Raw genomic sequence first — 26,214 nt, forward strand, 5'->3', positions numbered from 1 at the left:
AAAGTATATTGCGGGTAAAGTTCACAAGTAGGTACGTTGGAGGTTTCATATTTTTCGGCACGAAAATATTTTTAAAAAGTGATTTTAAAAAACCTGATTTGTCTGGTGAATAAATATTCCCTTTTTTTTTTGTTTACACACCTGTGTAATCAGGCAAAATAAGTGCAAACACCTGAGGGGGTGAAGTGATTGAAAGCAACAAAAATTACAACAAAACAAAACATGATTGCCTCGTTGCCTTGTTCTGTTAAAGCACACCCAAACAAGGCTGATTAGACCTCTGGCTGAATGTGTCATGCAATTATGACAATAATAAAGATGTAATGTTTCTGACCTAAACGTCTGGCCAGTCAGACTGGATTTTACCTTGTGTGGTGTGACAAAAACCAAATATGACATGAAACAGCATGGGTAGAATTGTAAGCATAATTTCCAGGATAGTTAGTTTGGCCAGCAAGCTCTCAATAGCAGTCCATAAAGCTGTGAACTCAACAGCTTCTTATCTAAAACATTGGGATGGGCAATTAAATTAAAATTTTGGCTTCTAACGATTATAAAAAACAAGAATAATCAAGAGTAAATGATTATTGTGCCGCATTCTGTTTCAAAACAAATGTCTCCCCCCTACAAACACCATCCGATTATCGGTTCCGCTCTCGGTATTGAAGGAATTAGGAAAATAGATTTCGTATTAGTTATTGTAACATAAACGTTTTCTTCCACATTCACCAACTCTGTTTCTGATTAAGACATTTGGAGATAGATATCTTTTACTAATTTCATGTATAACGGAAATAACTAAATAGACATAACGCTTTTGTTTTGAAATAATTTTTTTATATTGTTTTTTTTACCCCAAAGTCAATGAGAAATCGTGTTGATAATCGTGATATCAATATTGATCAAAATAATTGTGATTATTTTTGCCATGATCGAGCAGCCCTATCAAAACACTATACTGTCAGTAATCCCTATCATTGTCCTTCCTTCACTGCCAAGCAGCATGCCTTTCTCTACAGTATTATTTCACTGTATATCTATAGATTCAAGGATATAAACAAACAAACAAATTTCCAGTATGACAACGTCAATCCCACCACACCTCCTTGCTAACAGGATAGTCGAATCAGCCAAAATAATTGAAAACACCAGTGTTGGGGCAGGTCCTTTGAGTTCCCATTATGTACTAATGTAACACTAATCTTTATGAACTTATTGATGTTTTAAAAAAAATGGCAAACGGCAACTTGCTATTTATCTTTGATGCATTATCAGCTGCTCGTTTGTACCTTCCCTCTATTTTTCCCTTAGTGTACGATTACTCTGAGCTGATTGCAGTGGGGACTGAGAACCTTGTTGCTTGTCTTCTTGGAGCATGAAATAACTGTTTGGATGCACAAGAACACTGCTCCATTTAATATCACATAAAAAAAGACTAATATCAATTATCAAGAATTGCTCTCACAAATGTAATCAGTACATGTAGCCATGTGGCTTTTAACATTTTGCCAACAAATGGTATAAAACAAATGAAAAATATGCTAAATATGCTGATATGTTGTGGCAGTCATACTGGCCTACATAAATCAGAGATTAAATCAAGTATATCTGGAAATAAACTAGGATATAAACTGCTTATTTTCATGACAAATATATTTGGGAGTAAGGCTGAAAAATTTATCGAAATATTATCGGAATCACAATGTGAAATATCCAAATCGCAGGAGCTGCCATTTTTTGCTTAAGGTTAAATGTTTCACAACATACCACAAATGAGGCATTGTGACACTACAGAGATGCCCCAGCCTTAAATCATTCTCCAGATGTAAAGGAACATGTGTGTTAACACATCATCATTTTAATGTTTTTTTTTAGTGAAACTGAAATGCAAAAATGACCATTCCAACTTAAATTGTGACTCATATTGCAATCACAATATCTGCCAAAATAATTGCAATATTTTGCATATCGTTCAGCCCTATTTGGAAGTAAGGTTTTACTTCCTTGACTGCTTCTAAAGTATATAGAAACAACACTAATTCTACAGACCAGGGACAGACTTTAAACGTAGGTTAAGGAATAATTCTTATTAAATATACCGTAAAACCGTAAAAGAAATGAGATAAATAAAGGCCTAATACAATCCTTGCTCTTTCTTCAGTGGTGTAAAATCACTGACCACTATTTGAGCATTCATGGTAATAATCTTATCTTCATGCAACTTGAGCATAATATACAAAGTTTGAGACACTTTATGCTGCAATTATCAAGTATTAAGGAGAATAGACCTCATCTTTTAAGCATTAAGCAAGTCCCTTCGAAGCATCCTTAACAGAATTACGAAAAAAGACAAAAGTGATCCCAGAGTAGTTCCCATACTCTGACACACTGTCAATGTGCAGCATTTCTCTAGGTTTTAAAAAAATCAACCTGTTGACAAAAAGTGACAGTATGGAAATTTTTATGCATCCCACAAAGGGGATGTGAAGAGATGAGGAGGTTTACACCATCAGTGTAACTCATGAATCCTAATTACCTTGTAAACTCAAACAACAGCCTTTCGGAGGCAAACAATTAGTGTCAGTACCATCATAAATTATTGCTGGTAATGCTGTTATAAGCAGTCTAAGTAGTGATTCACTAGAAGTAGTTGTAAAGTTATAATACTGAGAATCAAGTCAGAGGCTGCTATATCAAAAAGTAATTGCACTGCACTTCTGTATAATAGACACAGGGAACAGTAGCTTACGTAGGGTGTATTTAGTTATGACACTTGATTTTATATTAAACTATTTCATTCATGTTGTTGCAACACTTGTCTTGCCATAGGTCCACATTAATAAATTTGGTCCAACTCATTTGAAGCGACACACTGCACAAATCTTGGAATACTGGGAAGACAGGGATTTACGATGTTGTTATTATGAAAGCTTTCCTCTTTGTTAGAGGGAAGTAAAGATAGACATGTACAACAAAGACAACAAACCAAAGACAATACGCAAAGACAAGAGATACAAATATACAGCTGAAAAGATACTGGAGGGCACTTAATCAGCCACTAATAGGCCCACACTGGCATAATACACTACCTACTAGTGAACACAAACTCTGTGATTGTGAAAATGTGACCTCAGACGGAACCTGATTGGTCCAAATTAAACCATGTGTCACTCTTTGAGTCACTGCATCTGTGGTAAAATTAAGCCCCTTCTACACTGGACAAAACACCTGCTAACCCCTGTCACATCTGGCTTTTGTGGTTTCTGTGAAAGGCTACCACTGGCAGGCAATCCTGGGTATTTATCAGCTCCACCTCCAATCAGCAGTGATGTAAACATAACATCCGGGTGAACACACTAATTTTTGCCCCTTTTCCATACTTATCTTTCAGAGTCTTTAAAGCACACATTGTAAACAGACCTGTCACCTGTCGAGCACGGTGCTGTTAAACCAAAAACACCTTGGCTACACCTTCCACTGAGAGTGAGCTACGTTCCAGGCTGTAAGTGTGAACGCAGCCCTGAAATAAGTTTTTAAAACACACAATCACCAAATGAAGTATCTAACAGTGGCCCCAACACTTACAGGAGCATGATTCTGGAGAGGAGACGTGACGGATTCATTTTACCAGTCTGCACAGCAGCTAGCAGCTCACTCTGAATCTGTGAAGATATTCCCTCCACTGCATTTGCATCTGTGTGTGCTCTGACAGACAGAGAATATGGAGTAATGCCAGCAATACCTAGTTCATAGTAGCCTTCTAAGTAGCTGTGACTAATGTCAGTACAGACAGTGCACCTAATGAATGTTAATAGTGTTGCATAGGGATAGGTAACGAAAAGTGGTATTAAACAGGTTCCAGGACTACACTTTTAAGACCATAGCGATAAGCTCCAACATTATCTATTCTGCTCTTGTTACTGGAGAAATAAGGAAAATAGATTTATTATTGCCATTAAAGTTCTCTCGCACATTTTATCTCATCAACTCCATCTCTGGCTAAGACGTTCGTCTATTTTCGCTGTTCTCAATCCAGAAGAGAGATGTCTCTCCTGTGTGTGCAGGCGGGGCAGCTCTGTCTCACATGCTGGAGCACATGGCAGTACACACACAGAACCCCTGCTCTTACTGACAATGGTGGAGAGAACTAAACGTTCAAAAGTGTGGTTACGTCTTTTACATGTAAGGGCAGAAAAACGAGTGATCTCTCAAAGCATCTAGTGAAAGTCCTTCACATAAAAGCAGAGAAATGTACAGTTTTTGACCGCCTAGCTCGTAGTTTGTATGCTAGCAGCCTAGAGCCCACAAATGTAGTTAACTAATTTATACAAACATTGGTTAATGATAAAAAGTAACCATTGGCCAGCTGATTGTTATGGGCGTGTTTTTAAATTCAATTTGAAACAGACAGAGCATCAGCTGAACTTTCATTCAGATATTCAGTTTCTGTTTCAGATCACTCAGAGCAGAGGGGAGAAAGCGATTTGGGGGCTGCTGTTGAACTACTGCACAGAAAAATACTGTCAAAGAAAAAGTCCTGTAGTAATATAGTATATAATATATATAACTAGTAGTACATTTGTTTTACATTTCCATCATTACAAAATTAGTCTATAGTAGTCATTTTTTCAAAACAATGCTGTTGAGGTTTGCTACTCAAGAATGTTAATTGAGTACATATGAGAAAATAAAGCAATGTTAATTCTGTTCATACTTTGTTTTCTTTTTCTCTTACAAAATAACAAAGAGTACCGTTAAAGTATTGGACTGATAAGCATAATCGGTTAAAGTACTTGTACTTTTAAAAAGTCAGTAAACTACTCTACTGTTCTCTTGGCTTATGAAAATGGAGCGAATTATCAAGCTGTGCTGAAAGGATAATTATGACACCAAACCATATGAATTGTAAGGCATTGAAGCATTTTGGATTCAACACCACAGATTTAAAAAACTTGCATAAAGGTAAGGCCATATGCTACCTTAAAATAAAAATTCGATATTAAAATTAGGACTTATAATCGCATTTCCCACAGGTTCAGAATTCACTTACAGTAGTGGGTGGCGCGGCACAACCAAAGTGCATGCAACCCATTTAACCCAGGTTAACTACAATTTACAGACATGCCCTAAATGCCTCACATGCCGGCTATTGGTAGATGCTACCTAGGCATCTGTGCACAGAGAAGCCTCTTGTCCCCACTCAGTTACTATAGTGCACACGTCTCAGACATGTGTGGCCAAAAATTTGTTAGTTTGAAAAAGGTTGAAAAAAGGTGTTAGTGATTTTCTCTACCTGGGCAAGTCTTAATTGACATGGGCTTGCAGCTCAAGTAGAACGTATGTATGGGAAATGCTGTGGGATCAGCAGATAAAACGGAAATCTTCAAGTCCTTTTACACTACACTGCGCCAACATGCAAAATATAGCCAGATTGCATGTACAGAAGACATGAATCACTGCTGCTCTGTCATAACAAGCATTCAGGGTTTATGCACTGTGAAACAGACAACCCTTAGGAGATGTATGAAGACTGTAGTGGTTTACTCTTGAATGACTGCTAACTCTCAAAGGTTCTGCATGAAGAGTAGCCTAAAATAATGTCCATCAAGACCACTTCCAGCTATCTTCTAGACCACTCCACCCTAACCAGCCCGTGTCACCTGAAAATCTTTTATATATACTATATATGTGATGTCTGTTGTGTTGAGAATGAATGCTGAATTACTGTAATGTATATTTAGTATTAAAGCAGCAAAATAATATGGATATACAAATACCTAAAGGGCAACATTTTATAAAATCACCAATGGAAACTTGTCAACTTGCCACATCTCACATCTCCGGACTTTAAACGTCACAACTACCAACTGCTCAAGCTCCATCAATATGCAGTATGAAGCAACACAGACAAACAACAAATGCTTGGATTTAACGATCAGGAAATGTCGAAAGATATCTGCATCAACCAGACCAACACAAAAATACTGTCATCAGACAATTGAAGAAGAAAATTAACAAGAATGTACCTTCAACTTCAAATACCATCAAAACCTCAAAACCAACATCGACCAATGCATGACAACCAGAGAGGGAGCACACAGTGGCAGCAGAAAAAAGCCTCTGTTTCTCTGGGTGTGTGGGAGCAAATTAACTTTAAATAATTTTAGTCTTCTTCCATCTTCCTTGTGAAACAACCCATACTCCTACCTAAGCTGGTTAGGGATTCTCTTATCTCTTTGTAACTCTCTCCACCCCATCCTCCTCCTTCACTTTCAGTGCATTGGGGGAGCTGGGAGAGCTGCTGAGGGAAGGGGAAACAGGTGTTATTCACAGGCAGCATAAGGCACAGCAACACCAAACAAGGAAATACATTATCAGAAGACTGATCGTTAAGGGCTGGTGTCCTTGCTCTGTGTGGTCAGGCCCTTGAACCTTCGATTAATTCACATGTATAACAATAGATAATAATAATTTGTTAAAAATATCTTCACTCTTGGCCTTCAGCATCTCAGAAAAAAAAGCTAACCAGTTCAGCGCTTCAAGTGAAATACAACCATAGATGTTAATGGAGACTTGGTCAATGATTGCTGATCAGCCTTTTCCTATGGGAGGCTTTTAACAGGCCTATCGTGAAGGAAACCAGCCATTAGTGTAATGCAGAGTAAATACTGGAGACACATTATAGAAAGGGACTTTCTGGCAAAACTAAGACAAATCTGTACATAAAACTAATTAAAGGGGGGCAGAATTCCCCACAGATAGTTTTTATTGCAGCTCAGGACAATATTAGAGCCCCGGAACAAAACAGACCTTCTGAGATGGGCCTGTTTTGTACAGACTTGGACTTTCCTTTTAAATACCCCCTAGTCGTGTCACTGTTTAAAGAAACACTGGTGCCAAACAATGTTGTGCATTAAAAAGTTTCTACTAGCTTACAAATGATCCGTATCATATCATAAATCATGATGTGTTATCATGGTGTGTACTTAACATAGAGAATTTTTGAGAGGAAATAACAGGAGAAGCAAACACAATATCATGATCTACCTTCAATATGTGCTTCAGGGACTATTTTGAGTAGAGCAGCTTTTTTGTTTTTTGTTTAACCAGACAGACGTATTAGAAAAAGACTTCAGTTGAGTAGCATTTTCAGTAAGACCATTAGCAAGATTTAAAAGGGGAGGCCATATACTAGGTATCTGCAGAATCATTTAAGTTAGATTTAAAACTTTAAAAGATGTTCAGTGTCACAGTAAGGTTATAAAACAAATTTTTTTTCATTTTCATTTTTTTATTTTCAAGATCTTTGAAACCTTATTAACCTCATTACTACCCAAACACAACATTCAATCATAAACTAATGACTGTTGTTTTTCTACAGTAATTGTATGTCTGTAAGGCAAGACCGTCTGTCTACACAGGATGCATTACAGCTTAGGAAATACAGTCTGAAATACTGTCTCTCGCCTGCCTAACAGAACTGATATGCTTCCATTTTAATCAATATACCTGTCTACACAGGCTGCTTAATGACTCACATTTCACTCTGGTTTACATGCATACCCACAACCCCAAGCGTCTAACTTCAGTGATTGTGTATTGGGCACTAAGTGCTGCCAAAACATGGTTGACCACACTGCAGTGCATCCAGTTTAGACACTGACAGAGGACTGGAGCTGCTGTGTGTAGACACAGTGTTATAATGCTTGCAAATTAATTGCATCTATTCATACTGTTACAGCTTCAAAGATTTTTTTAATTGTTCTTGCATGCACAAGCAATTCCACTGTTTACAACTGGACGGGCACAAAATCAACTAGTCAGTTCTAACTTAACACTGAGTCTCTAGCATGGCTTCCAAATAGAACAGCAGCTCATCAATAGAGCCATCAAACTTAATTTAAAACAACTAGTTAATGTTAGAGAGAAGCATTGAGATTTCACATGCCACCAGAGGAAAAGCACGGATATAAATAATGAAATGAATGATGGCTGAAAATCAATTTAGCTGCTTGGTTTCAGTGTCCTGGTATTGTTTATGCTGGCCTAGTGTCACACTGTCATGGCTTATTAGGACACTTAAATAGAACAAAGCCATCATTTATGTTATTAGAAACATCTGTGCTTTTCCTACAATGAAACATCAAGATGTCTGCTGTGAAAAAGGTTACTGTTATAAGTATAGCTAGTCATGGTACAAAATGTTTGCTTTTGTGTGGATCAAGAGTTTCTGTATTTAAGTGCAATTTTCGTACCATTTAATGTGGAGCAGCAGGCTCTTATGAGTCTCAAATATCAGATCTTCCAATTAGCACGTGAATATGCCGGACGAGCAGATTTTTCAGACAGATCAGATCACCATTCACTGATAATGCAACTTTAAAAAAAAAAAAAAAAAAAAAATCCTGCATGTAATATGGTGTTAGTGCATACTTTTCAGTAAATTAAGAATAAAAATGACTGATGTTCTAGTTTAACTTTCTGATTTTAAGATATTAAAAAGTCATTATAGAGTCCCACAGGACTTCAGTCTTGCTGCAGCCCTCTATCCTCATGCCTAAAACACACATCAACCAAGATAAGCAACATTACTTGTCACTCATGCAGTGCCTACATGATGAGCCCTGCTCATGGTACGACAAAGCACGGATACCCCATATGGAAATTTGGAATTACCAAAAAGGTACAGTAAATAGCCTCATATACATCATAATTAAATGTTTTGGTTGTCATAAAACCCTTCCACTAACCCAACAATTGCTTTCTCACCATCTGCCTTACTTATTGGCCTACCAACTACATGCTGGTCTGGTGGGACCTGAGTTTCAGGGCTTCATAAGCCTCAAGGCTTTACAGACAACATAAAGAGGTACCTGATGAGCAACAGATGCTTTTACACTGTTTTTAAGTGATACAATTTTCCCAGGTATTTGTGAAAATACATAGTCATCAGAAGTTGAAATGCCAACACAAGCCCTTCACTTTATTCCTACATATTGTGCACAAGTATTCACAGAAGGGACATAGGATGTCAAAAACAAAGTACTAGATCAGAGTGAGTCTGTGGATGGGTTTATCTGAGTTGATGTTGCTCAGTAATGGATCCACTGGCATAAGATGATCTGCAGTTTGTAAAAAGCACAATAAGGGCATACAGCCCCTGGCATCATGATTTTAGTGTTGCTGTAATTGACACGAGCACAGAGTCTACATTTGAGAAATTATCCTTGATTCCATTTTAGCTAGATTTTAGTTGTTCATAAATGACAAAATAGCAATTAGTTAAAGTTAAGATAGAATTTAAGGGTTTAAACTTATTTTTTAAAACTTTTTTTCATTAATTAAATGACAGAAGGTAGTATACGGCCGTTTATAGCTGAAACAAACATATCTCTGTTGGGAAATTGGGAAAAAAGTCATTATCTATTCCACATTTTGCTTACTATTTTCCCATTAAACATTATTTATTAAAGAACGTATGTATGAACGCAGTCCTTCAGTCTTGACATATCTGGAGAGGAATTCCCTTTCATGACCATTTCTTTATTCCCCATTACCTGCCACCTCCTTTAACACTACATACTTACTTTTATAGCTTTGATTCCAGACTTGGTGATCTGAGTCATCTTGGCCTTGGAGATGGGCGGCTTGTACTCATTCAATGAGTACAGCTGAAACATGAAATGGGACAAGAGAAGATCTTTTGTCACACAATGTGTTAAAACGTACTACAATACTAACAGACATTTATTCAACTACTATATAAACAAGCAGTACTCCTGAGCATCCTCCATTCTTGTTTGCAAGCTTTGTTCACCATTTGCAAAACGGTCATTGTGGGTATGTTAGTGGTCAGGGAGCCACCAAGTTCGTAATGAAAGGATGTAGAGGGTAACCTCCGATTAATTAGTTTGATACACTCATTAAAACAAAATAACCACTAATTGCTGCCAACTGTAGAATGTAATTCATGTTAGATTCTAACTGAGTGGATAGTGAGGCCAGCACAGACTGATTGTACCAAAGGACAGACAGGATTTGGTGTCACTGCAGACAAATGATGGTTGCGCTACTAACTGCGATAGCTAGCCGTTAACCGAGCATTCTGAATATGCTAGGTTATCTCACACCATCTACATGCTGTGAAACTCTAGACCAGGAAGCTAACGCTAAATCAGCCAGACTTCAATTATATAATTGCAATATTTATCAGGAAAACGGCAGTGAGATAGGGGCATTTCCCCCACGCCCGTGCTGGTTAGCTACCATACCAAGTTATCACGCAACTGAGGCGGTTTTGCTAACTTGTTAGCTTGCTAGTTACGGTTAGTTTAGCACCAGGCTAAGGAAAATATTTACACATAGACTACCAACTTAACGCGGTGTGCGTTAACATATTATTGTCTTTGCTTTAGTCTGGACAATTCGCATGAATTGGACTGAACGACGTAATCGCTGTATTGTTGTGAACAGACAGCGGCCTTGTCCGAGACTGGCCCCCCTCTCCTTTCTGCTACTGGATGCTAACGTTGGCTAACTCGCACCCGTAAATGTGAATTAGACAAGATTTTCTACTGTCACTGGTCAATATTCTGTAAAGGTTTCACACAAACCTCATTGTTAAATGCTTTGACGGCCTCCATGATGTTGTCTTTAGGCTCGCAGGTGGCTGTAAATATTTACAGATATCTCCTCAGTAACCGGTTCAGACATGCATGCTCGACGTTTGGTGAGATGGAGGAGACTGCCAATATGGCGCATATAACCTCAACGGGAAATCTGCAGCGGGACCGGCGACTCCTAGCGTCAATTTCGGGACACTACAATTTCTACTAAACAATCCCCTCTGCTATTTTTCCTATTAAAGTACACAGTGCTTTCAGAGGCCTTCTATTTTCACATTTTATGTTGCAGCCTTATGCTTAAAAAAAAAAGAAAAAAAAAAAAAAGAAAATTTCTCCTCACACTCAATACCCCACGAAGACAAAGCAAAAACATTAGATTTTTTTTTTGCAATTTTATTTAAAAAACAAAACAAAAAACCCCCCCCCAGAAATATCACATTGACATAAGAATTCAGATCCTCTACTTAGTACTTAGTTGAAGCACCTTTGGTAGTGATTAAAGCCTTGATTTTTTTGGTGTTGCACAGCAAGCTTTGTACACCTGGATTTGGGGATTTTCTACCAGTCTTCTCTGTAGCTCTTCTGTCAGGTGGGATGGGGACTCTGTGGGCATCCATTATCAGGCCTCTCCAGAGATGTTGGATTGAGTTCAGGCTGGGCCACTAAAGGACATTCACAGAGTTGTTCCTAAGGCACCTCTTTGTTGTCTTGGCTGTGTACTTAGGGTCATTGTCCTGTTAGAGGGTGAACATTCAGCTCAGTCTGCAGTCCTGAGCCCTCTGGACCAGGTTTTCATTAAGGATATCTCTATACTTTGCTCTGTTCAGCTTTCCTGCAGACATGAGTCTCCAAAATGTTTTGAAGCCTTCCCGGATCTGTGCCTTGATACAATCCTGTTGCTGAGCTCTGCAGGAAGTTCCCTTCTCCTTCTGGCTTGGTTTTTGCTCTGATATGGATTGAGACCTTACATAGACAGGTGTGTGTCAATTCCAAATCATGTCCAATCAGCTTTACAACAGGTGACTCCAATCAAGGTGTAGAAACCTCAGAGAAAATCAAGAGAAATGGGAGACACCTGAGCTAAATATCTTGTGTCATAGGAAAGGGTCTAAATACTTATCTCAGTGTGATATTTCAGTTTTTCCTTTTTAATAAAAAAATTCTTAGCTTCTATTTTTGCATTCTCATTACGAGGTAGTGAGTGTAGATTGATGAGGGAAAAACTAATTTAAATGATTTTTGACCACATGAATCAAAATTAAACCAAAATGGGAAAAAGTTAAATCATTTAACACTTTATTTCCCTATATACAAGCAATCACACTCACTTTCATACCAGAAGAGATCAAAGAGAATTAACATCACACATCCATTTACAACTATTTACGCATAGTTTATTCAACACGCACAACAGATGAATTCAGAAAAAAAATGCATCTTTGTGCCTTGAGCTTGGTTGGGTCACTACCAGTAGGTCTGTCAGGACCCTTCTCGTGACCTGAGCTTCTTGTTGCTCTCTGGAGGTGTGGCTGGGCACAGTCACGTAATGCCTGATGTATATAACTGTATGACCTCCTACTCATCTGCTTATGTTGTACTGGTACAGGGTTTGGGTTTGCTGGCCCAATTTCAGTTTTTTTCCTGAGAATTGTCTACCATGCATCCTATGTTTACATGCAAATGATTGTACTAAATCCTGTCTCAAGTCCAATGACACTGGTTACTAATAAAGTATTTATCACATTTGTAATAAAATATATATGAAGTTTTCTGTTGCTGTCAATGTTTGTTGTTTGTCATTATGGTTGGAATTCTTCATTTGAAACAGTTTGTTTTGGTTTAGTAGAACACAAAACCACACAGCCTACTGCTGAAATTGATCTTTTTGGTCTGGGAAGTCTTAATGTTAAGTGTGGTGATGTAATTTCTGGGGCGAACAACATGCACAAATCATTTCCAACAAGTTCTGTGAAATGCAAGTGTAACAGGCAGTGATGGTGCATGGCACCAATAAGAGATTGAAAACAGATAAAAAAATTTGTTCACTACTGATGAAATCAAAAAAGATAAAACATGTTGTAAAAACAAGTGTTTTCCATGCAGAGAACAATGGATCTATTATTTCAACATACTCCATCATTCCACATTTTAAAACAATTTATGCATAGGTTCACAGAATTACATAATAAAAACAAACAGTAAAAGTAATACTAAAACACGTTTCACATTTTAATGTGACCTCCTATTCATATACTGTCTGCGTCATCTCCATTTAGGAACTAAAAACACTCATCTTCACTGATCCAGTTAGTTGTTGAATAGCACTTAGAGTCCGCTGTCATGGAAAAGTAGTCTCAAATGAAAACATCAGTATGTGTGTGTGTGTATCCAAAGTATGTGAGGGTGACGTCCTCAGAGTCCAGACATAGTACAAAAACAGTCATGAGGAGTCTTTATAAACTGGTCTCCACTACTGGAGCAGCACTGACTGATGCTGCAGCTTTTGTGGCCTCTGATGCCACCTGCTGGTCCTTTCTGACACAGATTTCCTGCACCAAGGGCGCATTGGCCTCCTTCCATTCTCTGAATTTGTGTGAAGTAAGCTCCCGGTCCAACAGCACCTGTTCTATTGCCTGTAGGTCCGCTTCTTTTGACTGAGACAGAAAAGAAAAACAAAAAGACCATGAGAAAAATGAAATAATGGCATAAAGTACTCCCAATTCTAAAAAATCTACATTGTTTTGCATTGTATTGCAATTCAAGCAGGGGAAAAACAGACTTTGAAAACAGAAAATATACCTTTAATGTGCTGTTGAGTGCCCTGATAAGGTGCAGTTTATCATTGAGGGTATGGTTTTTACAGCGTTTTATGAAGGACGCCCTGAATTCCCTTTTTGTGGATGGTTTACGATCTCCTATTGGCGATAGGCTGGCCTCTTTTAGATGATTATACAGCGTCTCCATCTCATCTGAGCTCTTCCCACGATTCCCTGAAACAAGATAAGGTTTCACTGTATCACCACCACACACATCACAAAGCTTACACTGAGTCAAAGACAACGCAAAATGCAGTTACATGACATACAGATCAACAATATATTAGTGCTGCTTAATGGAACAAAGTCAGGTCACAGATGAAGAAGATAGGGAACAAACTATATTACAAAATCTGAAACAACAAAAATATGCCAGCAAATACATTACCAACATATCTTACTCTGAGAACAGATGTTATCCAGAGTTGTGAGAAACAGGACATGCCCTCTACTAGCATGTTTTCTTACAACTAAAAATGAAACCTAAAACAGCAGAAATCTGAATTACAATCTCTTTGCTCAACAAACAGAAGAGACTGAATCAAAAGTTTAAGGCAAGACAATAAGGTTAGTTTTTAAAGTATAAAGGTCACAAAACCACAACTGAATTTAAGGAGTAAAACAAAGTCTCACCTTCATCTTGAGCATCTAAAGCACCCCTCTGTGCCTCCCCCTCTGCAGCGGGGCTTTCCTCATTAGACCCTGTTCCTGAAGAGCCCTGGGGAGCTGAGCTCTCCAACACCTGGGAGTCTTCCTCCTCCTCTTCTGTCTCCTCTTGTGGAGGTTGATGTGAGTGTACTTGAGCTGAGCACACCACTGCTGTTTCCCCAGCAGCAGGAGACGCCTGCGAGACCAGGTCCAACCAGGACTGCCGGTGCTTGGAGAGCGAGGAGGCGGAGCCCTGCGATGTCATCGTACTGACGGGTGAGGAGAGTGAACCGTTGACTTCGCTGGGGACTGTGGAGGAGTAAGGTGGAGGAAGGGTACCCTGAAAGACAAATACTCCACGGTCAGATGTAATAATCTATTGTAAAGTAAACAGGGTTTTGTTCAGTTGAAAACAGCAGTTTTATTACAGTTGGAAAGAAAGAAATTATGTGCATTTTTTTTCTTTTTTTTTTTTTATGATGTGCATTTTAATACACAATTTCCCACTGAACCACAATAAACACACTATGAGAAATTAATCCAGTAGCTCCAATGTTTGGTGAATGGCAGGCTCCTATAGTTGTGACTGATGGTGTGGTGTTGACTGTTTGTAGCCAGAGACATGACTGACCTGATGTGTGCTACCAAGCGGTGCAGATGCATCCACAGAGTCCCGCAGAGTCTGTTCAGAGTATGGTGGAGGGGGAATCTCCGTGCTTTCAGTCTCTTCATGGTCGCTGGCTTCACTATAACACTCTAAATAACCAAATGTGTGTGTTGGGAGGTGGGGGTGATGGGACAACACACACAAGATTAGAAACCAAATGCATGAATCCAGAGGAAATTCCATTCATTTTTTCTTATTTTGGCTCTAAAATAACCAGAAAAGTTCTGTACTGTTGTTGATTGAAAACTTTTTAAGACATCCAAGTTTTTCATTTGGATGTGTTAAGTTAACTTGTACATAATATTTTGAGCTAAGAAAATTCTCAAAGCTCTCAGGAATCCATTTCCTGAGAAAACCAAGAAAAAAAAAATCTATTTCAAGATCAAGTGAGTAACATCAAAAAAGCATTTTTGTCACACTAAAATCAAGACATCTTAAAGGAAGAGGGTTTTCATCCAACAACAGTGACAGGTAACAAAAAAAAAACTGATTGTCATGAGTGCTCACCGGCTGCAGGGTTTTGTTCTGTTGGCTCATACTGAATGGAGGCTAGGCCAAGCTTATTCAGCCATCTGAAAAAAAAAAAAAATCAACTCAATAATGTCTCTGACAAAACAAGAGAATGAATAAATAAGATTAGATCAAAACATAGTATATGGCTGGACTGGTCAATGTGCACAATTGAGGATGTAGTTGAAACCTGGTTTGGAACTGCTGTAAACAACTGACGTCATCGTGTCCTATTTGCACCCTGCCTGACGTCAGCTGGTTTCAACCTGTTTGCTCCTCTCCAACTCTCTGTGCTCACATACAGTATTATAAAACACTCCAATTTCCAACAAAGCTCATTTACATGTTTTCTGTTTCTGTTGTCAGACAAGAGAACAAGTTTGCAATGCATGAAATGCAGCCCATTAAGCTACATTTTAACTTGAAAGCCATTTCCAAATTGCTGCTCTGCAACTCTCTAGAATCCTGAACTGTGATGCTGTCAGAAAGTTGGAGGTGACATAGAATTTTTCTTATTTAGTCTCTCATTCCGCACACAGCCTCTGTCTGGGTAACAAACTGCTGCTCCACCTCTCTGCCACTCTCTGAAGAGAATAGACATGAGAGAGGGAAGTACTGGCAACTCTTTGCTAAGTAGCCAAGGTTTGTCCAAAAGTCTAGCAACAAATGCGCTAATTTGGCAACAGACCGTAAACAACCCCATGATAGAAACTGTTTATGCCAATTCATTTTGAAAGAGCAAACAGCCAATGGAGGAACTCCAAATCAGTCACATGGCATTCAGCTGAGCAACGGTGAAACTCTGATTACTCAACTCTATCACTCAGTCAGTCAGTCAGTCACGGACATTGTGCTGTAGTCCAGCCAAAAAAAAACAAAAAAAGACAAAGACAAAAAAAACACACACATACACACTTACAAAAATACAAAAATACAAACAATGCTGTACTGTTATGTGACTTACACGGTCATCTCCTCGTGGCTTTCCGCAGCAAAATAAAACATCATGACTTGTGGGTGGCAGGCTTTAAATGCACTACAAGAGGAAAAATAAATGGAGAGCAGTTAAGACAGGATCAGACAGAAGACAGTAACAGTTTGAGTTAAACTCTACATTTATTCCACTTCAATGATCATTTCGAGATTGTTTTAGTACTATACACTGCTTATGGGACCACGTTCTGTCATTTTGATCCAACAATAGATATACAGTCCAATTAGAAAGTATTCACATTTTGTGTTGTTGCAGCCCTATGATAAAACTGTTTAAATAAAATTTTCCCCTCACAAATCTAAACCAATAACCCATGATGACAAAGCAAAAACAGAATTTTAGAAATTTTGCAACTTTTTAATAAGGTTAAAACTGAATTCACATTGACAAAAGAATTCAAATCTTTTCCTTATTTGAAGCACCTTTGGCAGCGATTACAGTCAAGAAGAATGGGGACTGTCAGTGCACAGCCATTTTCAGGTCTTTCTAGAGATGTTGGATTGGGTGTAAGTCAGGGCTCTGGGCCACTCAAGGACATACACAGAGTTGGTCCACAGCCACTGCTGCATTGTCTTGGCTGTGGGCTCAGGGTCATTGTCCTGCTGGAGAGTGAACCTTCGGCCCAGTCTGAGGTCCTGTGCACTCTGGACCAGGTTGTCATTAAGGATATCTCTGTACTTTGCTCTGTTCAGCTATCCCTCAACCCCGACAGTCTCCCTGTCCATGCGGCTGAAAACAACCTCAAAGCATGATGCTGCCACCACCATGCTTCACCATTGGGATGGTATTGGGCAGGTGATGAGTAGTGCCTGCTTTTCTTCAGACATGACACTCCAGGCTGAGAGCAAACAATTCAATCTTGGTTTCATCATTCCAGAGAATCTTGCAGCTTTCATGGGTCTTTCACCGAGGACAGGCTTCTCTCTGGCCACTCTGCCATGAAGCCCTGACTGGTGGAGGGCTGCAGTGTTGGTTGTCCTTCTGGAGGTTTCCCCCAGATCTCTGGAGCTCAGCCAGAGTGACCATTGGATGTTTGGTCACCTATATTACCAAGGCCATTCTCTCCAGTTGATCAGTTTGGCCGAGCAGCCAGCTCTAGAAAGAGCCCTGGTTGTTCCGAACTTCTTCCATTTAAGAATTATGGAGGCCACTGTGCTCTTGGGATCCTTCAATGCAGTAAAAAAATTTGTAGCCTTCTCCAGATCTGAGCCTCGATACAATCCTGTCTCTGAGCTCTTCAGGCAGTTCCTTCCTTCTTCATGGCTTGGTTTTTGCTCTCTACACACTCTCAGCTGTGAGACCTTATATAGACAGGTGTATGTATTTCCAAATCAAGTCCAGTCAATTGAATTTATCAAAGGTGGACTCCAATCAAAGTGTAGAAACATCTCAAAAATGATGAAGAGAAATCAGAGGCACCCGAGCTCAATTTCAAGTGTCGTCGCAAAGGGTCTGAATACTTACAGTTTTAACTTTTTAATACATAGAAACATTTCTAAAATTTTGCTTTTGCTTTATTATTATAAACCACATGAGTATAACTGACTGTAGATTGATGAGCGGAAATTGAAATTAAATGATTTAAGCACAAGGCTGCAGCATAACAAATGTGAAACAAGTGAAGGGATCCGAGTATGGTTCTTTTTTAATCCAAACCACAAGTAGTGGGCGGTATACAGAATCTGATTCATTAAACCAGGAACCATGAACAGAGGAGAGTATAACTATGAGCTTACTGTTTCTTCTTGCACTCTATGGCTCTATCGATCATGAAGTTGGTGAGGTCAATGTAGCCCTCGGCTTTTTCTGCCTGCAACACACAGATTGAACAACAGTTAGCGTTAAAGCAAAAATGATGACTTCAAACCACTTCCTGACAATGACACCTGCCGTTATATTGCAGCAGGCTACTTCTTCTATTTTCTCACACCATGTGATGGTGACATACAGTAGATCTGACTGAAGTCATCATCATACCAGTAAATCAAACATGTCAGTATGCCTGTATCAGGGCCTGATGGGCTATTAGTGACACTGTCACCGTCAGGAAACACAATGACAAGGCTTGGTGGTTCCTGCAGTGACAGGCTGACAGGGAGACAGCTGTGGCAAAAATAAGTATGATTTATGTGCAGCCCACCACTGCCTCACACTGCATCTGCGTTACTCGTGCGATGTGTTAAATTCAAATGAATCACTGCAGCACTTCAAAAGACATGTCAACAAAGTGCACCGTTACAGACTGTGTGCTAATTTTCATTTTGAATGTGAGGAAATGTAGTTTTTAATTTTTTCAAAGCCAAATTTCTTTCTGTCTTTCTTTCTTTCTTTCTTTCTTTGTAAAACTTGTGGAAGAGAAAAATAATTCCTCTAGTAGATATAATCACCCTTTTCTGTATTTTTCACGATGTTCAGACTGAGATGTTGAGATCAGTTACTGTCTACTTTGTGGATTTTTTAAAAGTTATTGACAATTAAACATTGTTTATGCTGTTTTAATTTCTGAACCTTTACATACTACCAGTGTAGTTCAGCAGTAGCTTAATGGATATGTCTGGTGCATTTTTCATATTGTCAACAAATCCCATAAAAAGACCATAACCAAGAAGGAATTGACCCCCTGATAGTAATATTGTGGTCGTACAGCCAAGGCCTCCTAAAGCATATTCCTCTGTGCCATAGAGCTCCACACACATGTTGCACTCACTCACATTTCTCCATGATGACAAACATGGGCAATGTAGTTTATGTAGAGTCAATATCACATGCACTTGCTGCTGAAAAAACTCCCCAACAAGCACAACAATTTTTACTCTTGTTTGAGTAATGTCTGCTAAAACCTATAGTTGTCAGCTATTTAGCATTTATTATTATTATTATTTAAAGTATATTTTCATGACTTAGTTTTCTAGATTTTTATCTTCAGTACGAACCACTTAGCTTAAGTCTAAGAGCTACAGACAAGCTGAGGAAAATCAGAAAGTATAGACAGAAAGAAGAAAGAAAATCACCATCATTGCATCAAATTGTTAAACAATATGTCATTTTATCATTTAAATATATGTTTTTAGTGATTTGCTTGTTGTTATTGCTTTTTTTCAGAATTACTATATTTACACTGTAAACCTTAAATAATCTTAATGAGGTGAAACTAATTTGAATTTGAGAGAGCAAGGGGAGAGCTACAGAGAAAGGGTAGTGGGGACAAGTGGGTGGGGGCAGAGAGAGAGAGAGAGAGAGAGAGAGAGAGAGAGAGAGAGAGAGAGAGAGAGGCCACCTCACATGCACAGCTCGGACAGTGGTTAAACATGTCTAAATCATGAATGGGTCACCTAAGGAAATGGTAGTTTAGAAAAAATACTCACCAGATGGTTGCTGTACCAGTAGAGAGCTGTCTTCTTCAGCACAAACCAATATTTCTTCCATTTGATACCCAGGAAGCCTTTGCTCTCTTTCTTCCTGTACAGCCAGCCCTGGTGGTCTGGCTGACCCAGCTCTTTGACCGAGACTCGTCTTCTGCTCATCGTACCATTGCCTACGCACAAAAAGCACACATGCACATGAATGCACAGAGACCTCCTCCCCTCTGTCCACAGAGAAGCAAAGCCACAGAAAAGTAAAGCTCAAGCAAGAAGTCTGAAATCCTACCACAAAAAACAAAAAAAAATCCATTTGAGTCCAAATAGGCCACTGCATTTGGTCAATAACCAAATGAGCCCTAAAAATAAAATTGAACAAACCCACACAAAACCAGGAACAGTCGGTTCAGAAGTTGTGCTACATTCAGCCTACCTATTCTCGTTATCAATGTCGGCAATTACAATATCAACACAAAAATTCAAGTTAGCTTCCCAGAAGAACCAAGCCAGTGCCACACAGAGCTAAAATAGATGAGAGCTGAAGTGAAACTAGCCAAGCGTTGCCTAAAAGCCCTCTGTACATGCTAATTGCCCTGCCACTTCACACACGCCCACACAGGGGACAAATTATAGTTGCAGGCACACACACAAAGACAAATTGATGGGTTGCTCACGGGTGAAAACTTACCTCCTCGGCTCTTCTTCTTGGATTTGTGTCGGAGGGAGACCTTTGGAAGAAGGGCAGAGGATGTCAACGTGAGGTCAGAGTGTCACAGGCAGCAGAGAAGAAGAACACAATGGCTGTTTCAGGGCCCTGAACCGAAACGAGGAGGCTGTCTGGAACATCCTGTTTCTTACACTAAGTGTCACATGCATTTTCTCTTTGCTGTTCTCTCTATCTCACTACTGATACAGATATTAACACACTCCTCTCTAACATCCTCATCTGAGCCTTTTGGTCTTGTGCTTTATCTCTTTTTGCTCTTAATACTTTTTACTTCCTTGTGAATTAAGCTTAAAAAAAGAAAGAAAGAAAAGAGAGAGAGAGACCAAACTAGATTTATGGCAAGCTATTCACCTGTTGACGTATAATTCCTTGTTGCTATAAATATTTAACTTTGTCACCATAAAATAACAGAAGCAGAAGTATTTCTACCATTAGTAAGAGAGTGGAGTTTCTGTTTCATTAACAGCAAGAACAAGTCAACCTCTGATTCTGAAGTAAATGTCATACATACAAAAAAAAACAAGAAAAAAAAAAAAAACAGAAAAAACACTTACTGGGTTGTAGTCATCAGCAGCCATAGATGGGGAGACAGATATGGGGAAGGCAGCCTATTGAAAGAAACCAGAAGACACAACTTATTCACAGAACAGATGTGTGGGTTGACACTATTACTACCCACAGATAAATGGGCAGAAAATTAACAATTTGCTGCTCCAGCATGACAAGAGGAAGTGACGTCATGGGCAGACAGTACAGACAATGTTTCTCAATATAATTTTTTTTTCTTTTCTGAAGTGAAGGAAACATAAATGTGAATTGAAAGCAAGAAGAAAAAGCTGAATTTCTCCTTCTATGGAACTGAAAGCTGTGTCAGAAGTAAAGGTTTAAAATTTATAAAGTTAATTCTGATGAACAGCACTGACTCACAGCTGAAGAACCATAATGATCACTGTCAGCAGTTTCATCTAGCCCATGACACACATTGCAAGCACCTAGAAAGTCTGAGACCACTTTGGTAAGCTTTTGGAGCCATTTAGATACCACTGTATCTAAGTAAGGTTGATATGATTCTGCTGCAGTTATCACATCTTGAAAAATGCTTTTTTAGCAGCACATAGAATAAAAAAAAAAAAAGTGAAACATTTTATACTGTGCATCCTATATGAATGGTGACACAAAAGATATTGAGAAATCAAAGTTGCCATTATTGACTAACTTCCTCTGCGTACTTTGAGTTCCTTATTTGAAACATGACAAAGCTTCCTGAGACACAGAGAAAATATCACTGACAAGCTAACACTATACCACACATTCAACAATTTGCCACCGTTAAAAGGCCTATCCGGATACAATACAACGAAAACCACAGAAAAGCGGTCTCAACCAATCCATTACCCTTCTTTGTGGATTAGAGATATTAAAAAGAGGCTGCCTTTCATACAACCTTGACATTACACCTTGTCAGATCAAGTGCTACACAAGGAAAAAAAAAACCAAAGGAAAAGGAAAAAGCACAGGTGGTGGTCGAGTCACAGGGTCCTCAGTTCAACTCCTGCTGCAGTTGTTCGCATTCAATCACTCACTATAAACTCAATCTACAAAAATCCCCAGTGAGAACAGGAAAAGAGATTCATACCTGGTTCTGTAAAACTTTACAGATTCACCTCGAATCCACACACCTCAGCTGAGTATCCTCTGTGACTCTAAAAACTCACACAATGACAGCAAATGGCTCTTATCTAAGCGAAACTTGTCTGTGTGTGTGTGTGTCTCTGTCTTGCACAACACAAATGCATCATAACTTATTTTCCGGATGTTTGAATGAACTGGCTGCCTTTGGTAGCTAGATGTTGATCGCCACATAAACCACAGCAGAAGCGTGACGGGGATGGTGCATGTGTGTTTATGAGCTAACTTCCTGCTGGATTTTTTTTTTGTAGACATTGACAGTAACGTGAATTTCAGGTCTGAGATCCACCTTGAACTAACAAATGTGCAGATTTACTTGTGTTCTTTGATAATAAAAAAAAAAAATTATCTTACACTAGCTGTCAGTGTAGGTAGCAGCTATCTGCTAACCGCATACTATCAGTATATTATCTGTCTGTGTATTCTTTTTTGCGAAGACAATTAAATGTACAGTAGCTCTTCAGAGGGACGTAAAAATTAAAGCATAACAAGTTGGTTGTGCATGTGAAATAAAAATATACATAAGTCTTAGAATCTATACAAAAAGCAAATAGAGAAATAAAAGCTAAACCCTACAGTAATGCATCATGCAAACTCAAAATATATGTAAAAAGTGTGTTTTTGTGCAAGTGCAAGACAGCAAATCTACATTGCATTGTAGTTTCCTTTAACCCTAACCACACAATGTAAACCTAAAACACATTTTTTAAAGTTCATATTCCTGAGATATACAAATAACCTGTAATTTAACCAATGGCACTGCACTTTAAATGAATGTCATCAACACAAATACAATTTTAAGTGTTTATGAAAGTGAAAGAATCTTTAAAAATATCATGAAGTCTGGCCTGTAACGTTTACTTTAGTCCCATGTTAAATTGAGCCTGTCTGCTTGTGGTCTGGTAGCTAAGCTAGCCAAACACGACACCTGCGGACACAATAATCACTATGAGATAGTTTTAACAGAAATATATAACGACACTGTACCTTCCACCATAATCTCAACGACAAAATTTTGGCCTGAAAGCTCTGTTCAAAGTCCGACCAAGCCTTGGCGAGCATGTCGGCTAAAAAACAAAGAAGAAATTCAAAGAAAGCTCGGCTGGTTTCAGGTGAGCTCAGGACCAGTTTGGGTGTTACCCCCTTTGTTAACCTCAAAGAAGGTATCATGACCCACGCTCACACTGAAGTGGCAAAAATAGCTAATGCGCAGTTTTTTTTTAATGCAGCCGTGGCATTTGTGATTTTTGGCATCTTTGTAGGCTATTATTAGTCAGACGAAATTAATAGTTAATATTAATAGTTTCTTTAATAGCACTCGCAGTTACCACGCGTAGCCACTAGGTGTCCCTAAGTCCCTGCTATGTAACAGCCGTATGAGCCAAAACTCAATCTGGTGACAGAGGTAAAGCAAATGTAGTGGAGAATAAATTCAGGACGTTGTTTTGTGTTTAAATAACTTACACAAGGATGATAAAACTTGTTATAGTTTATGTCATTAACTTACATGAGTAAAATTTAGACTGGACTGGAGCTCAGTCCAGTCAAAACATCTGCTCTCACCTGCAAATCACCATTTCAAATACCTGAATAGTAACTCACAATGAGTGCACCTTCATCAGCATGGAAGAAATGTTAAGATCAAAACCCAGCTAACCGAATGCTACACAGCATTTTTTTCCTATAATTTCTTTGAGAATAATTCACAAAACAAATATGACGTCCTTCAGAAAGAAGGAGAAAAACAAGTGTTTCGTGTTACAGAGTCCACTCATTGCTTAGGGAAGCTGTGACCTGGCTATCAACACCCTTAGCTGTCTCAGCGGTGAGCTGGGGTTGTAGCCATAACATCACTGCTCGAGCTGTATAACTGCACAGAGATGTTGCCTGGATGCTCTGGCCTGCGTCTGTCTGTGTCAGTATGGCGGTAAACCAGCAGACACATTCCTGGGTCCTGCATTATTATAGTCTCCATTTCATTTCTACTTAAATAGACAGGGGCCTCTTCTCTCTTTCCACTTGTTATTGTACTGCAGAGAGTGGTCTGAAGTGACCATGAAGAGACTCCCCTCCCTTTATATCTTCCACATTCTCACACCATAGCTTCCTCTATGCTTCCCCTACAATTTGTCACCCTAGCTGTCTCATCCATTGCAAGTAACTCCCTTGTGTTAGACCCCTCAAAAGCATCACCCTTTAACATTTCAATAAAATCTGATGAATTAAGTGAAACATTTCAACACAATTCACACTCAACTCATTTCTGTGTTGAGGGAAAAAGCCTCAGCATGCCACTTTAGGGTGATTTAAAGAGGCATTTTGCTGAAGCTGAGTTTTGGTGGAAGTGAGGTAATATTGCATGCGACTCATGTCAAAGGCCTGAAGGATTCACGGGAATGTAGATTGGTCACACCATTGTAGCGCTCAATCTCCCATCATGATCCATGCTGAGAATTGTCATGGCACTTAACTAATGTCCTACCCCTCCCACCCAGAAACTGTGTGTGTGTGTGTGTGTGTGTGTGTGTGTGTGTGTGTGTGTGTGTGTGTGTGTGAGGAAGAGGAATGAGAGAGGGGGGACACAGAGTGGCTATTATTTAACAGGGGAATCTCACACAGTGTAAAGGGGGAGGGGTGCAGGGCTGGAAATGATATCAGATTCTAGCTTGCTCAGTTTGATGGAGCTCCATGTCCCTCCCTCTGCTGTAGGTGGTAACGGCCCAGTTGCCCTGCTGCTGATCACCACTTCAGTTTAAATCTTGCTACATGTGCACATTGGGTCATTATAGTTCTAAATGCAGTATTGAATGGCAGTAAATGAGGATCTGGTGTGAAAGGATTTTCCTCTGTGCGGCACATGTATCCGTTCAGGTATGCACACAAATAAAGAAGCTAGTGACAAAGAACAAAAGAAATAAAATACTCCATTCATCCATGTATTCAATCTTCCATCTTATATAAATGCTGACAGCAAGGTCAAGGTTTTCTTGTTTGGTACAACAACAAGTTGCCATTGGACCATAAATCTGTAAAATATGATTTGCTCACTTGCCTCAGTTGACTATGCACCTAATCCATCTGACCTTTGAGAAGGTACATGAGTGGTATGTGCCACTGAGGGACTGACATTAACTTGTATGTGTGTTTGTGTGTGTGTGTGTGTGTGTGTGTGTGTGTGTGTGTGTGTGTGTGTGTGTGTGTGTGCAAAGACAGGAAAGCAATCCTTAGTTTACGCCTGTGGTGATTGCATTTATACATCTGCCATAGCTAATAGGTGCCAGATCAATTTTCCTCTAGCAGCACATTCAGTGAGGAACAAGAGTCTACAGCTAGCAGCTCTGTGAGGCAGGGCTTTGAGCTAAATGCTAACTCTAACGCACTCACAGTGACAATGATAACATGCCGATATTTAACATAATATTCAGTTTACCGTGTTTATCATCTTAGATTGTAATGTTAGCATGCTAGCATATACTAATTAGCACTTAACACAAAGTAAAGCTGAGCCTGATTGTAGTAGTCTAGCTATTTGGCTATAACCATAAATTCTGAGCAAATAAAAAATATAACCTGATGATCTTGCAAAATAAAAAGCTCAGGAAGCAATCACCAAAATTACTACAATTTATCCTGAGGGCATGATGAATGTCTGTATCAGATTTCATGGGAATACATCCATTGTTGAGCCATTTCACTCAGCCCATCGGTATGTCAAAGTCCTAGTGGCGCTAGAAGGAAAGTCAGGGGGATCATCAAAGTCTTTAGGATTTATCCCCTGGGGAACATGAATGGCTGTACAACATTTCATCCCATACTTGGCGAGATACTCTGATCTTGACAAAAGAGGTGGACTGACCGACAGACATAACTTGCCATCCATAGAATCATGCTGCTAGTGTGGCTAAAAAGGAAGAGCTTGATGGTGTCGATTCAGATTGTGTGTGTGTGTGTGTGTGTGTGATGGAGAGAAATTGTGGTTGTTGTCATATGTCACTGTGAAATATAATGGGCCTGTAGCTGAGGCTTTTGATTTCACCACCTCCTGCCAAGGCTGAGGCCAGTGACATTCCTCACATTGCACAGTGTATGTATCAAACTCACACAGACTGAATGACTGCATACACTTCATTTTTAAGTCAGTTAAATCTGATAGCTACTTACTGCTTGAGAGAAGGACCA

General features: G+C 39.2%; 2 protein-coding genes across 4 annotated transcripts in view; both read right to left on the bottom strand.

Annotated features, from left to right (window-relative positions):
• Positions 1-10,723, bottom strand: part of scaf8 (SR-related CTD associated factor 8) — a 67,761-nt gene extending 57,038 nt beyond the window's left edge. For both annotated transcript variants that reach the window (XM_022751205.1, XM_022751204.1), the window contains exons 1-2: positions 10,614-10,723; positions 9,588-9,671 (exon numbers count right to left, since the gene is read on the bottom strand). In XM_022751205.1, the coding sequence (XP_022606926.1) occupies positions 9,588-9,671; positions 10,614-10,643 (114 nt within the window). In that variant the 5' untranslated portion in view covers positions 10,644-10,723. The remainder of the gene's footprint in view (positions 1-9,587; positions 9,672-10,613) is intronic.
• A 1,181-nt stretch (positions 10,724-11,904) lies between these two features.
• Positions 11,905-22,139, bottom strand: ipcef1 (interaction protein for cytohesin exchange factors 1). Of its 2 annotated transcripts, XM_022750539.1 has the most exons (11): positions 21,983-22,139; positions 20,901-20,954; positions 20,308-20,347; positions 19,626-19,795; positions 17,997-18,070; positions 16,231-16,302; positions 15,264-15,328; positions 14,721-14,845; positions 14,075-14,429; positions 13,425-13,615; positions 11,905-13,279 (listed from the first exon to the last, which is right to left on the bottom strand). In XM_022750539.1, the coding sequence occupies exons 2-11, from the start codon at positions 20,922-20,924 to the stop codon at positions 13,079-13,081; spliced, it is 1,317 nt and encodes a 438-aa protein (XP_022606260.1). In that variant the 5' UTR covers positions 20,925-20,954; positions 21,983-22,139; the 3' UTR covers positions 11,905-13,078. The 2 variants fall into 2 exon arrangements, with proteins under 2 accessions (XP_022606260.1, XP_022606261.1); XM_022750540.1 differs by lacking the exons at positions 20,308-20,347; positions 20,901-20,954; positions 21,983-22,139 and adding an exon at positions 20,053-20,114.
• Positions 22,140-26,214: the final 4,075 nt, after the last annotated feature.

This window comes from Seriola dumerili, unplaced genomic scaffold, assembly GCF_002260705.1.
Source record: "Seriola dumerili isolate Sdu_G_001 unplaced genomic scaffold, Sdu_1.0 BDQW01000149.1, whole genome shotgun sequence".
NCBI classification, from domain to species: Eukaryota; Metazoa; Chordata; class Actinopteri; order Carangiformes; family Carangidae; genus Seriola; species Seriola dumerili.

Coding starts and splice junctions, on each gene's coding strand:
- ipcef1 (XM_022750539.1), bottom strand. CDS start 20,924: ATGGCTGCTGATGACTACAACCCA. Junction 18,071..19,625: donor ACTGGTACAGCAACCATCTG/GTGAGTATTTTT, acceptor TGTGTGTTGCAG/GCAGAAAAAGCCGAGGGCTA. Junction 13,616..14,074: donor TTTAGATGCTCAAGATGAAG/GTGAGACTTTGT, acceptor ATCTTGTTTCAG/GGAATCGTGGGAAGAGCTCA.